General features: G+C 41.2%; 1 protein-coding gene across 12 annotated transcripts in view; it reads right to left on the bottom strand.

The window, feature by feature from the left end:
* LDLRAD3 (low density lipoprotein receptor class A domain containing 3) overlaps positions 1-14,625 on the bottom strand; it is a 131,553-nt gene that overhangs the window by 5,646 nt on the left and 111,282 nt on the right. For 11 of the 12 annotated variants that reach the window (XR_012043079.1, XM_072865283.1, XM_072865278.1 and 8 more), the window contains one exon: positions 1,087-1,432. Coding sequence is in view for 11 of the 12 variants with exons in the window: in XM_072865283.1 (XP_072721384.1) it covers positions 1,087-1,432 (346 nt within the window). In the remaining variant the exon portion in view is untranslated. The remainder of the gene's footprint in view (positions 1-1,086; positions 1,433-14,625) is intronic. The other variant, XM_072865282.1, reaches the window with a different exon arrangement.

Raw genomic sequence — 14,625 nt, 5'->3', positions numbered from 1 at the left:
AGTACTGGGATTCAGGAAAACTGTTTTTTGGTTCTGACAGTAAACAAGACTGAAGGGGTTAGCAGATTGGTAACAGGTCCTGGGAGCAATTAGCTCTGAAATTGCTGATGGTTTGCCCAGGTGAGAAGTGATTACAATCTGGACAGCTGCTCATTTAGTTGTCCTTACTAATGAAAAGATATCATTATTATGAATGTCAACATTAAGACAAGGGAGCTGCTGCCAAATGCAGCAGAGAATAGGAATGTAAATGATTATACCATCATCCTTAGATCCCAGAGTTCGTCCTAAAAAATACTGACAGGGTGACAGTTTATTATCTGGATCATTAAAGTTCATACGATGCCCTTTTTATGCACAGAGGATGTCAGTCTAGGAGTTTTGTTTGGAAAGACTTTACAGACAGAGGTTAACCTTCATTTTAATTATCTACAAATAAAACCAGTGTCATAACTACAAAAACATCATAACCCAAATCACACCCACCCACAAAACTTCAAAGCACTTTCAGCTATTTAAATGAGAACAGTGCTTTCCATTTGAGAGTCCTGTTCTGTTCTTCTATCGGCAAAGGGAAAGTAGTGCAGAGCAGCGGGGTTATACAATTTCTTTATGCAAGAACTGAAGACCTCTTACCTTTATATACTTATCACATATGACCAGGGTAATTTTTTTTAAATAGTATGACCTACAACCTATCTGTTTTTTGGCAAAACTCCATATTCAATTTTCATGTTTTGATTTCAGACTGGAACAGGATATCACTAGTAGCCAAGTGATACCTTTCTTTGCATTCTCCTGCCATCCTCAAAATCTCTACTACCAACCACATGTGCTAAGAGGGCATGACTTAAGTTTGCCTTAAATTCCTTTAATACCAGTAACAGTAAGGGGACCATGAATTTTTCATATGCAGAAGGAGCTCAAATTTGCCCAAATTTGGCCCTATGCATGTGACAGAATTGCAACGCTGCACTTCTGTCAAAAGCAGTAACAAGGATAAATGGGGAGCAGAAACACAGATTAACAGAGCTGCAAACAGTAGCGTGAAACTCTGGTGAGCACAGAATTAGCTCTTGTACATACCTCTGGTCGAGCACAGCCTCTGAATAGGATGGTGGAGAGTCCAGGTCCACTGGCCTGTGGTAGGCCTGGTTGGACATGTACTGGATCCCATTGTTGACATTGTAGGTGACACTGCAGTGGTGCGGGTGATCGAGGACCACCAGCCGGGACAGCAGGACAGGGTGCTGCAGTCGATGCACTGGCAGGGTCATGAGATTGTTGCGTTTCCGTTGGTGATGCAGGACTAAGGCAAGAAAGGCCACCACGAGTACGAAAATGACAGAGCTACCAATGATAGCATACGTAATACTAGGGTAGTAAAGGAGCTGATTTTCTGAACTCACATAATCTTGGCCGCTGCCTGCCTCTGCAAGACAAAAGGAAAAGGAAGCCTGAGATTTGTTTCAAAATAAAACTGGTCTTAACCTATGCTGTGTTTTCTGCTAACACACTGTGTGACAAAGGCAAGTTTTCCTTTTTTCTTTGGATTGTGGAAAACTAGCTTATTAAAAGCAATGCATGCAAATCAAAGATTGGCTGACTATCACGCAGTCCGTCCTCACACACAATCAGTAAGTGCCAGCAGATAAACTACTAGGGAGAGACAAACTGAGAAAGAGGAAAATACACACTGTAGTAGGAAGCATGTGCACTATCATGGGAGTATCTCCCCCATCCCTATCTATCAGTCACAACTTTTTGTTTCCAGAGGTGAAACACCCAGTTCCAAGGCATAAGCACAGTAACTCAGCTGTACCCGGCAAAGCACACTAGAATCAGTGATGTAAAAGGCCTGATCTTTACTTTTAATGATAATTTGCAGCGCAGTCCAAGTTTACATGGTTACAAAGTTATATATCAAAAAAGGTCGCAACTACATCCCGTGCTTCACAGATCTAACAGTCCAAAATAAGTATGGGAGAAAATATGGATAGCTGCTCAGTAAAGGGTGGTTATTTGAATGTTTGTGATCTTCAAAAGAAGAAAGGGTGTTGGAACAGCAAAAGCAGCAATGTAAGCCTGGTAGATGTGATACCAGTAAGAGATGTGAAAGTCTAAAAGCAAAGAGTGCAGTGAAAGAAGTGAATGATAAAAACGAAACCAACTCCCCAAAACAAACAAAAAACAGGTTAGGATAGAACAAGATGAGGAAAAGAAAAACATGAGCTGTGCTGAGGCCATGAAAGATCACACAAGGGAGCTTCAATTTGAGATGTAAATGGTGAAGGGAATGGTTGGAAACAGTAACTGAGCGGCAGGGAGCAGGAGCAGAAGCACGACCCTAAACAGCAGTATTAGAGGGATGATGAGAAGAGATTGTACGAGAAGTTACAGTTTGTATGAGAAGAAGATTGTACGAGAAGAATTGTACGAGAAGTTACAGTTGGTTTTGTTCAGAGTTATGATACAGGAGAAGGAATTCCCACCCAGGCTCTGGGCCCAGAGAAGCAAAAAGGTAATGGAATAATGACTTTGGACAACATCTGAATGGATCTTGAACTTATGAGAAATCTTACGAGAAAACACAATAAAAGGCAACAAAATGCAAAGGAGGAAAGAGGCTCAGAGAAGCAAAATGGCATAAACATACTGATGCGACTCTGCCGCACCTGAGGCCAGTGGCAGCACCACAGAACCATGTTCCCCCAACTCCATTTCAACCTCTTGTTCACAAGGTCAAACAGCCTTTGAGTACTGTTTTCTTTTTTGGGGGAGAATTTCTATTTCTGAGCAGACTGTAACTCCTTATAGCCTCAAAAAGAAAAATACTATTCTGATACAAGACATTAATCTATGTCAAGAAAAACGAGAGGCTGAGTAAAAAACCAAACCCAACACCTTTACCTCTAAAAGCCACACAATTACAAGAGGACTATCCATCCAAATTCTTCATTTCCTACTGCAGAAGGCTGGGACAGTAAATCTTAACATAAAATTTTCCTTCCTTTCTTTCACCTACCAACTAAAACAGCTTTTTGGTCACTCAGAATTGCGATTGAGCCACTTACAAATCTCTCCAGCAACAAAATAATGAAATATATACCGGCTGTGTCTGGCATAATAGAAGAGCTTTCCTCAAGCACCCATTGTTCTGCATCAAGATGCTTTGGGTATTTCTCTCAATATTTGATTTGGTAGTTCACTTCCATGGTTAAATACCAAACCACATTTTCCAGCATCAATAAAAATAACTTATAAAGTAGTTAGGTAAGATAATACAACATATAATGGCTAATCCTTTAAACATCTCCATTTTAAATCAAAGCTATTTTAGTAAGAAGGGATGAGTTGGGAAAGAAAGACTGTACCAGAATGAAGAGAACATGATTATTGGTCCTGCTACTGACTACGAAAACTACCAGTCTTCAATAGACCTGTTTCACTGATGATGCCACTACAACCACAGACCAGAGCTTTGCAGGCCAGCTGCAAGCCACACAGCTTTCTTGATACCTAGTGTCACACCTCAGTGAGGATCCATACTAAATCTACTTCCCTGTGCAACTGTGCTGGAGAGAAAGCAGAAATCATTGTTACCAGTCAACACTAGGTCTCTGCCTCACTCAGCAAAGTGAACAAAGTCTGCATGAAGAATGTAAATCAAAAGCAGAAGGGAGGAAAGGAATTTACATGCATTAGTAATTTTAATTACAGCTCATCACATATTGCTGTGGCTTCTTTAATACACTCCCTAAATTAACCAGCTGAGAAATGAATTCATGTCACATACCACGGACAAGAGCCAGTGTAGGGAGTATAGTGACAAGCAGATTGTTTTTATGCAAACATCAACAAGTTTATTTGCAAGGAATGATCCATGGATGAATACCACTACCTCCAATTCTTCGCTGCAAGGAAGGTAAACATATTATGACATCCCAGTAAAATACCAAAAGACTTTCATTCAACTTGTCTTACTGGTTACAGTGCATTGGCATAAGACTGAGAACAGGATGCCTTTGCAGACCTGATGAGACCTAATTAGTTACCATGGGATCATTCTGCAGCAGCACAGTCCCTTCTCTTTATAATCTCCATCTTATTAAAAGGGAAGAAAAATGAGAGAAGTGAATTATATGTCAACTTCTTTTCAAAACTTTTAAGGTTATCCATCTGTTTAGGATAGCATCTTCTAGGTCCTGCACAAAAAGCCTCCATAAATCCAAACAGATTAACCAGATTGCTGAAGAAAAAAATATTTTGTCAAAAGTCAGATGGGATCTGATGACCAGCTTTAGGACAGTCTGAAACAAAACATCTATTTTACCTGGTTTTATGATCCTTTTCATACAACAACCACCCACATATCCTGCAGAGATTTGGGGTAAATTTGCAGTTAACATGCTGTTTTGGAGCTTTGGCATTACTGTGGTTAATGAAACATCATTTGTTTACCAGTAACTGTCCATTCTTTTTCAGGTTTTTAGATCTGTTGCTTGTATTCCCATTTAGTTCTCTGTATCTCTGAGAACAAGAGCAACCTAAGGGCATGCCTACACTAGGGACTACAGGTCTGCATAGAGATCTCTGAACCAGAAGTATAGCTGTGAAAGTGCTGTTTTGAATAGTTCTATCTGGTGCAGCCTTTGAACCAGCCAACTTGGCAATATTGCTTTTGGAATCTGAATTAGCATCTCCATCAGTTCAGCTAGTTCTAGCCTGTGTGTCTCTCACATGGAGCTGCACTGGGGAGTACAGATATATCCTATGAAAAGGAAAGAATCTGGTTTATCTGTCAAGTGCTCTTTCTTGTGCCCTTGGCAGTGCTGAGTATTTTGCATGGAAACACTCTCTCTCCCCATGCAAAGAATCCAGCTCCCTAAACATGCATAGTCTTTATACCTTTACAGAAACAGACATAGAGCACACCGTATCTCTGAGACAGAGTTCTGCCTAGGAAGATTCAGCTATCGTGGAAACAAAGTCTTCTTCCACCACCATAACAACCTTATTCTTGCTTTATAGGTGGGTTTTCTGGGCCAAGAAGACACCATCTTAAGGTCCCTTAGCAAAACACACTCACAAGTGAAGTCCAGTGGTATTTCGCTTCTGCTCTAAGTGTAGTTTAAACCACAGAAGACAAGCTTTCTAGCAAAGTCAGTAAATCCAAACCTGCGAAAGATGAAAGTAATGTTACCTGAGCCTATCAGCACTGCTTGGCTTGTAGCCCTAGAGAGGGCACTTCCCATTCAAGGAAAAGAAATGAACTGCCCTTAATGGTCTTCCAAAATAATGCTCTGGCAAGAAAACTGCTCTATAGCACAGCTAAAACAAAAGTAGCAGAACTATGAGACAGTTTTGCACACAAGAGGCTCTTACATCAAGTTTTTTCTTCATCTTGCTACGTATCTGATCATGTTGAAATGAGTAACTTCTTTGGTAACATTCTGGTTTTTTGTATAGCCAGGTGAGTATACAGAGATGTGGAAGGGAATGACAGGTACCTGGCTGAGACTGCCCAATGAACCTCTATCCATTGCATGCACATTGTAATAGGGAGAAGGTGAGATACAGGAACATCTGAAAAATCTTAGCTGGACATGCCCGACTACTTTAGAAAGAAAAAGCCACAACTCTTTAGTTCTGCTTTAGTAACTTCCAGCAAATGTTCACACATCACAGACGTCACTGAACTGAATTTCTTGGTAAGTCAGTGACCTCCTCCCAGAAGAAGCAGGTATTATCCAGGCAGGTTTAAGAAGTTCTGTCTGCTCTGCTATTAAATGCAAATTCACAAAAAAGGTGAGTGGGCAAGCTAATTTAGCTTAAATTCACTTAAATTCATTTAATTTAGCTATTTATTCTTTTGTGCCCCTTCCCCCCCCCAAAGATCTATGTTTTTTTAATCACGCCACATATAAACAGTTTATCAATGCCACTTATGCCTCTTAAACCTTATTATCTGGGAAATGCTGAATTTGCAGATTAGAGATTTTTGCAGTGTAAAAAGCTTTGTGAATAATTTAGGAAAAGACTGATAAAGGAAACATAACGGGTTGTGTTCAGAGGGCTATCTTATTGACTGTGAACAAATTTGCTGTCTCAAAGTTTTTAAAGAGATCTGAGAGTAAGTGCATTAAGTCTGCCAGACACAGGGATGAGGGGCTATTATTTTATCTTTCACAATCCTCGGCTCAAGCCTGGCTTTTCACAGTTCATCAGAGAAAATGCTTTTGCAATACATAATCTGAGCAGACATCTGTAGCCTTAATGAGCACGAGACACCGTCCACCCCCAACAAAGATGCTACTGTAACAACACATTTAAATTCCACCTGGTTAAAGAGCAGAGCTGCAGCTTGGAAGGTTAAAGATGACAAAAGTCAAATACAGACAGGCAGAGCCTCTGCACATTATTTACTTTTTGTGCTAGGACTTCATACAGCATCCAGCTAAGTCTCCAAAAGCTCTTAAATTTCTCATCCTTGATGATTTTATGTCCCACTAAAACAAGTCTTATGCAGATTTTGTCCACTGGACTTTCAGAATATTCTTTATTCTGGTGATGTCCTTTCTGACCCAGTTATCTTTTTTCCCTACTGTCCTTCTCCAAGCAACAAACAAGATCCAGCCCAGACAGCACAGCACCTTGACTTCAGAGTTTCATACTCAGTTACCATTTATTCCTCTCCCCAAGCAGCTTCATATTTCCCTTAGACACCCAAGACAAGGATTTGTTTTCAACTGCATTCAAAGCGTGTTTCTGCCCTGCTTCGGCTTTCTCCGTTTCAGGCATAGAAGAGAGAGATTTGTAATAGAGGTGTTACACATACTAAACAGAACTTATCTATGGGCCAAAGTAATATAATATGATTACATCTTTGCTTACCAAGTACTTGGTAAATGGATAAGATTTCTGGGAAAGCAGCAGGATGAAACCCCAAGCTCCTTCCACGTACATCTACAACAGCAATGGTTTCACATCCAGACAACACTGATCTGCACAGATGTCCTGGCTTGAAATGGCACCAGGTTATTCTGTGTTTCACCCTATGCTAATCACAAGTGTCCCTAATACCCACGGACCAGACCAGACCAGAACCACAGCAGCCAGCACAGCCTCTCGAGCTAAGAAGTTGGAGCAGAGGGTGGCTCTATTCCCAGCTCTTGAAGGTGCCCATCAGGTAATCTTCTCCACCTCTGCCTGGCTCCCTGCCCTGCTATCCCCACCTGAAAACTAGATAATGATGTTCTTGGGCTCTCGGGACATTCTCCCAAGCTCTTCTGTACTGACAAGAACTGAATTTTCCTCAAAAGCATAAGTGTTTCTAATATTAATCAGAAGCCTAAATACCACTGGGTGCTCTGTCTTTGCCTATTCTTTCAGATGACTGAAAAGACATTCATGACCTTGTCTGCATAAACAGAGTAGGACATCTTGATATGGAGAACTTGTTATCCATCCATACATATAATTTTTTTTAATCATTATTGGTATTAGTGTAGCAGCTTGGAGCTCTAGTAATAAAATAGGATTTCTCTGTATAATGTAACCGCCAGTTCACTGGGGAGGTCCCTGCTGACAGGAGATTAGCTAATGTGATACCCATCTACAAGAAGGGCCGGAAAAAGGACCCAGGAAACTACAGGCCTGTCAGCCTGACCTCGGTACCGGGGAAGCTGATGGAGCAGATCATCCTGAGTGCTATCACATGGCATGTAGAGGATAACCAAGGGATCAAGCCCAGCCAGCATGGGTTCAGGAAAGGCAGGTCCTGCTTGACCAACCTGATCTCCTTCTACCACAAGGTGATCCACCTAGTAGATGAGGGAAAGGCTGTGGATGTTGTCTATCTAAACTTCAGTAAAGCCTTTGACACAGTTTCCTACAGCATTCTCCTGGAGAAACTGGCTGCTCATGGCTTGGATGGGTGTACTCTTTGCTGGGTAAAGAACTGTCTGGCTGGCCAGGCCCAAAGAGTTGTGGTGAATGGAGTTTACTCCAATTGGCGGCCGGTCACAAGCGGTGTTCCCCAGGGCTCTGTGCTGGGGCCAGTTGTGTTTAATACCTTTATCAATGATCTGGATGAAGGGATCGAGTGCACCCTCAGTCAGTTTGCAGACGACACCAAGTTGTGCGGGAGTGTTGATCTGCTTGAGGGTAGGAAGGGTCTACAGAGGGACCTGGACAGGCTGGATCGATGGGCCGAGGTCAATTGTATGAGGTTTAACAAGGCCAAGTGCAAGGTCCTGCACTTGGGCCACAGCAACCCCATGTAACGCTACAGGCTTAGGGAAGAGTGCCTGGAAAGCTGTCTGGCAGAGAAGGACCTGGGCGTGTTAGTTGACAGCCTCCTGAATATGAGCCAGCAGTGTGCCCAGGTGGCCAAGAAAGCCAACAGCATCCTGGCTTGTATCAAAAATAGTGTGGCTAGCAGGACTAGGGAAGTGATCATGCCCCTGTACTCAGCACTAGTGAGGCTGCACCTCGAATACTGTGTTCAGTTTTGGGTCCCCCACTACAAGAGAGACATTGAGGTGCTGGAGTGTGTCCAGAGAAGGGCAACAAAGCTGGTGAAGGGTCTAGAGCACAAGTCTTATGAGGAGTGGCTGAGGGAACTGGGGTTGTTTAGCCTGGAGAAAAGGAGGCTGAGGGGAGACCTTATCACTCTCTACAACGACCTGAAAGGAGGTTGTAGCGAGGTGGGTGTCAGTCTCTTCTCCCAGGTAACAAGCGATAGGATAAGAGGAAATGGCCTCAATTTGCGCATGGGGAGGTTTAGACTGGATATTAGGAAATTTTACTTCACTGAAAGGGTTATCAAGCATTGGAACAGGCTGCCCAGTGAAGCGGTTGAGTCGCCATCCCTGGAGGTATTTAAAAGACATTTGGATGAGGTGCTTAGGGACATGGTATAGTGGTGGTCTTGGTAGTGTTAGGTTTATGGTTGGACTCGATGATCTTAAAGGGCTTTTCCAACCTATATGATTCTGTGTACTGTACAGGCTCTGAGCAAGACAATGGCCACTGTTCCAAAGAATTTAAAGCTAAGCATAAGACTTGGAACTATATGTAGTTATAGGTCTATACGACTAGCCAGCAAGACACAGATTAACCTCAAGACAATATTAGTCAGCAGAATTAGCAGCAGACTCAGCACATCTCATTCAGTGCATCAGAATGAGTGCGTTACCTGTGCCTTCCTCCCCAGACTTAAACCCCTCATCCTGACCACGTGTTACAAAGGCAGTGCTTTCTGAAAGAGCAGCTGAGTCATCAGACTGAAGATGAAGAGCCTCACCTCTCACATGCCCTCCCTTTTTATCTTCTGCAGGGTAGGATAATTATTCCATGCACTTCACACATTGCAGTTTAAACATTAAAAAAAAAAGGAAAGCAGCAAACTGAGCAAATAAGTAGAGAACTAAGAAATACTTAGCAGTAGCCATGGCAACTAAAGTTCTAAAATTAACTTGGCAGCAATGTAAAAACCTGCAAAGCCAAAATCTGCCATCAAGCATGGAAACAAAGGGTCCAGGCTTGGCAGCTGGATGGAGGCCAAGGAGGAAATTAAAGTGTTACTCAAATGCAATTCAGGATCATTCTGACATTGACCTAAGCAGCACTTCCTGGACATGTGATAGCCCAAAAGGCTAGTGGTGTAATTTGATTAATGCACAGCCAGTACAGAAACTATGCCCAAAAGCAGGAGCAGAACATAAAAAGGATGAACTTTCTCCTAATAAAGTCCTCTTCTCTCAATAGAGGGATTCAGTTACTTCTGTTTGTCTCCTCTTTCTCCTTTGAAAATGGAGGGCCACCATCAAGGAGACTGCCAAGAAGTTAGTTACTACACACTTCTCATAACATTTTATGACAGGAAGATGCCACTCAAAGAGCCTGATACACTGAAAGCTCTAGGAGCTTCCACTACTGTCGTCCTCCCAGTCACTAAATGAAACCTGTTCTGCAGAATGAAAATCTCAAATAGCAGCACCACTAAAAGGCTCTTTGGTGGACCAAGCTTATGAAATAAAGCAAGAACGTGCTTCAAAGAAAGAAAAACTGTATTGTCTTCAGTGCTCTTGCCAAGTGCTCTTGCCAAGACCTATGACAGGTCCAGACCTATGCAGCACCAGAGGCTCTAGGCCCAGAGCAAGCACTGTGCCTAAGCTGGAGATAACAGTCATTGACCTTGTACCACAGCCTGCTCCTTCCCCCCTAATCTCCCAAGAGATATTCCAGTCTCACCTTGTTCAAATCACAAATAGTATTCCCCAACTGCAGGAAAAGTCCAGATTTTGGGTCTCTGGTTGCTGTGTAATCCCTTGTATACAATTAATGAGTAGTATTGTACAGCCTTGAAAGTTAAAACAAAAGAGTGTTTTAATGGAAAAGTTACCAGAGCTGTGAAATTCAATCAGCAAGTGGACTCACAGTCTCCAACATCAGCTTTATCTTCACTTCTTTAACTAATGGTATAACAAGTGTATTTTCTACCAAATACCCTTGGGAACACTGGCAAATTTATGTGCAAGTTAACCGTCCCATCTTCTGCAAAGGTTAACTGGAATAACAGAGCTCTGAGGTAGGTCCCTGCTCCCTGCCAGTGCAGAAGCATGCTCTATCTTGATTAATTTTGAAAAGTCTTAAGCAGTTTCAAGTCAAAAGTATAAAGGAAAATGGATTTGTCAAAGGCCATGCGTGGCTTTGCCTCTCCTATTCCAGTCTGACCCTGAGAGTTTAGAATCCAAGTTTCCATGATGTGCTCCACTAACACATTCCTTGGAATCATTTGAATATCTAGGAGGAAAAAAAACAAAACAACTCAAACCAAAAAGTAAACTAATTAAAATTAAAATCAGTGGATGAAATGCTTGTGGTTTTATCATCTATCAACCCTGAAACTAAATTACACCATGTTGCAAAACTGTTACCAATTTATCTTGGGTGACCTACATGTCTGCAAAAATGAATGTTATTTCAATAGAATGTCTGGAAAAAGCTGAACATGGCATGCTGTACAGGACAGACAGATGAATCGCATTTTTACGGAGTTTATTCTGGAGGTTGGTAAGAAGAGACACATACTGCTCAGCTAGAATGTGCACATTAACTTTTTCCTAGATGCTGCATTAGTGGTATAGACAGCTGGTGTATAAGAAGGATAATAAGGCTTGATGAGATGCAGTGCAGGGTTTATGGAGCCTGCAGAATCAGCTATACTTGGCAAGAAATACTGTTTAAGTGTGATTTAGATATACTGTAAAGTAAGTTTTTAATCAGCTTTTAAATTTAGTCTAATCTTTCAAGGACTGTATTTTAACAGCTCTGCTTTTTCAAAAAGTGTTAGTACAAAGTCCATGCCCTGTCTTATATATTACTATTATCAATCCTATTTTTTTCTAGAATTGTGAAGAGGAAGAGATGTTGTCAGATACACAGTCCACATAGCTTCACTTGTTCAAGATAGTGTCCTAATCATTCAGAAACAATTAGCAGGTTGGGATCTTGAGTAAAAAAAGAATCAAAACAGACAAGACCTTCTAGGTCCCCTAATCCCTTTCCTAGGGTCACATTTCACTTCATCCATTCATACCTACCCAACACCACTTCACTGACTGCTTCTAGAATGCAACAGAGGAAATGGATGGCAAATCCATTCTAGCAAGAGCCCTGCAGCCTGCCCCGTCTGCCTCTAGGAAGCAAAAGGAGACTGGAGAGGAAAACAAGACAATGACACTGAGTGGATTTGGGTAGATGCGCAGTTCAAACCAAGATGGAACTCAGTGCTTGGTTCCATCAGCAAAAGCACCGGCATGAAGTTACACCATGAGATGCTTTGCTTCTTAAAGTTATCCTGACTTTGCGTTACAATTGTTTGACCTACAAATTAATGTTTCCTTCAAGCTACAAGCTCTGTAAACTCAGTGTAAACAGCAAGAAAATCTTGCCAAACAGTGGCCTCAGTAGCTTCACTATGTTCAGGTTACACCGTCAGGAAGGTCTCAACAAACATCATACTTGCTTGCAAATCAAACTCTAAATCTTTCCTTTAATATTATAAAGAAAAGAAATAAAGCACAAAATACAACAGCAAAGATGACAACAATTGCTTGTGAAAGTAGCTATCGCATAGCCCTGTTTGGCCTTCCTGATCACAAGACACAGACTATCTAATGCCAGAGAAAGAGAGGGGGAAGAAAAAAGAAAAAAATAAGAAGCAAGCAAGGGGGGGTGGGGGGGGTGGGGGGGGAGGAGCAAGTGAAGCAAAGAGGAAAAAAAGGAAAAAAGCTGCATTTGAAAGTTAGTGTACACAAAAATGGGACACCAACTAGCATCTGGAAGGCATTAACACCAGGAAGAAGATAAACTTGTGCTTTTCATCCTCTGCTAAAAATCTGACTTGATCAGAAAATATGACACTGAAAATAGGGAGTGGGAGGGAACCATTCAAAGGCTGTGGCTGCCAGTGGTTCATTACAAAATGGAGAGCTTCTTAGGGGGGCCCAAAGGCCTCTGCTCTGAATTCAATAACTACCTGAATGACAAAGTAGAGAGCATATGCTTATTCAGCTTGCTGTTAGGCAACACAAACACCCTGCTAGACAAGATTAAAATTCAAAATTATCAGAAAATAGCAGAGATGGTCAGAATCACATGTAGTCAGGTGTCAGCAGAGAATAGGGTCTTAACTGGCAGTCAAAAGTGCAACCCCAACAGTATCCAGCCCTAGCAAGGTGTCTGCTGGAGTATTTATCCAGCTCAAGACACCACACTTTAAAAAAAGCAAAGATGAATCACAGCTTGGTGGAGAACAACATGAATTATCAGATGTCTGTAAGACACTAACTACCAAGAAAGGTTTTAAGAATCAGGGTTGTTGAGGCTGAAGAAAACATTGCAAGGAAGTTTTTAATATTTTTAAATACAGAAGTTTGAAATGAAAGAGAATCAAAACAATGCCTGCTCTGACTAACAATATAAACTCAGTGCTTTCAAAAGCGGCAGGAAAGTGTCCCAAATGACTAACATGGGAGATCAGAGCTTTATTTCAGACATCTAATTGATTAGACCTACTGCCTTTGTGAGTGAACGGCAGTAGCACCACATGCCTCCATGCCTTTAGATTTCCAGTTACCCTGACCATTCTGATGGTTTTATTGTAGGGACTATCATCCCTTTATGTCCTCAGGAGAGTTTTCCAAAGTTTTTCTGCAGAATATCAAAAATCCTACAAATTTTAAGCAACTACAAGCCAGGCTGAATCTGAACCATTTACCTGCAAAGGCAAAGCACCATAACAACTTACCATCAACTTCCTAAGCCATGTGTGTAGCCCTGGTGTCAGATCCAGCTTGCTAGGTGGCAAGGATAATGAAGCACTGGAATAGATCACCTCGAGCTAACAATGGTCTAGACACCTCTTTGAAGGTACCCTGAGATCTCTGATAGTCCTGAATCTATATGCTGGCCTACAGTCCAAAAAACAAAACAAAACCAAAACCTCCACCCCTGCCAATCAAATAACCCCAAACACCCCATAAAACCCAAATTTGGGTTATTTCTGCAAGTGAGCTGACAAACCTGCATTAGTTTCACTAAGCCTGTCTTCAGATAAACAGAAAAAAAGATTGAAAACACCCTCTAACAACAAGGATGGATCTCCTCTTAAAGAATTTTATCTCACTTGTTGCATGATCCCATCCTACTGCCAATTTCAGTACAAGTTCATACTTCATTGACAAATCAGTAAATTCTACAAGCCTTAGAAGCTAACCATGCATTCATAAAGGAAGAAGGAGCTCATCTCCTCCTTTAATGTGAAGAGGAAACTTGGATAGCTTTCTTTTGTGGATGGACTCAGCATAACATTTCAAGATATTATAGTACCTGGGATACTTAAAAGTATCCAGAACCTTCATTCCTCTTTTTAAAATATGCATTATAAACATTTTGGTCTCACTTCAGCAAGTTTTCATATAAATAAATTAAGCAAAAAATATCTTTAATTACAGAATTAAGAAAATTGATGCACTTGATGAAAGGTTGTTTATTCAGCACTGATGAACGCAGCCTAATGAATGTGAGAGTGCCAGATTTTATTCTTGCTGAAGATGTAGTCTTGCTTTTTGCTTCCACAGAGACTGTGGAAGCATTTATTTTCCCTTTGACCCTGGCTGGCTGACTGAACTAGTCATACTGAATTGTGCAATTCTGATATGAAAAGCATGTGTACAACACTAGAATGCAAAATGTATTTTAAAATTTGTATTAAGAGGCAAGAATCATAATTATTAATCACTATGTCAAGATAATTACTGTATGCAAGGACAAATGAAGAGATTTTTGGTAGCATACTTATAGTTCACATTCTGCATGGAAAGAACAGAGGCAAATAATAATGATTAGTACACCTAAGCATAGTTTAAAAGGCACTGAATTAGCTAATGTGTCACATGAAAATGAACCTTTATTGACAGAATATTGGTCTAATGCATAGCAGCAGTAAAGAATGTTAATAGAAAACTGGCTTATCACAAGCAAAGGATATTAAACATATTGTGGCATGATTCTACAAAACCCCAATGAAACTACATTTGAATGCTGGCATCCTAT

Source organism: Ciconia boyciana, chromosome 6, assembly GCF_034638445.1.
Source record: "Ciconia boyciana chromosome 6, ASM3463844v1, whole genome shotgun sequence".
Taxonomy (NCBI): domain Eukaryota; kingdom Metazoa; phylum Chordata; class Aves; order Ciconiiformes; family Ciconiidae; genus Ciconia; species Ciconia boyciana.
Note: the sequence above shows the minus strand (reverse complement) of the source record. Positions and strands in the feature narration are given on the sequence as shown.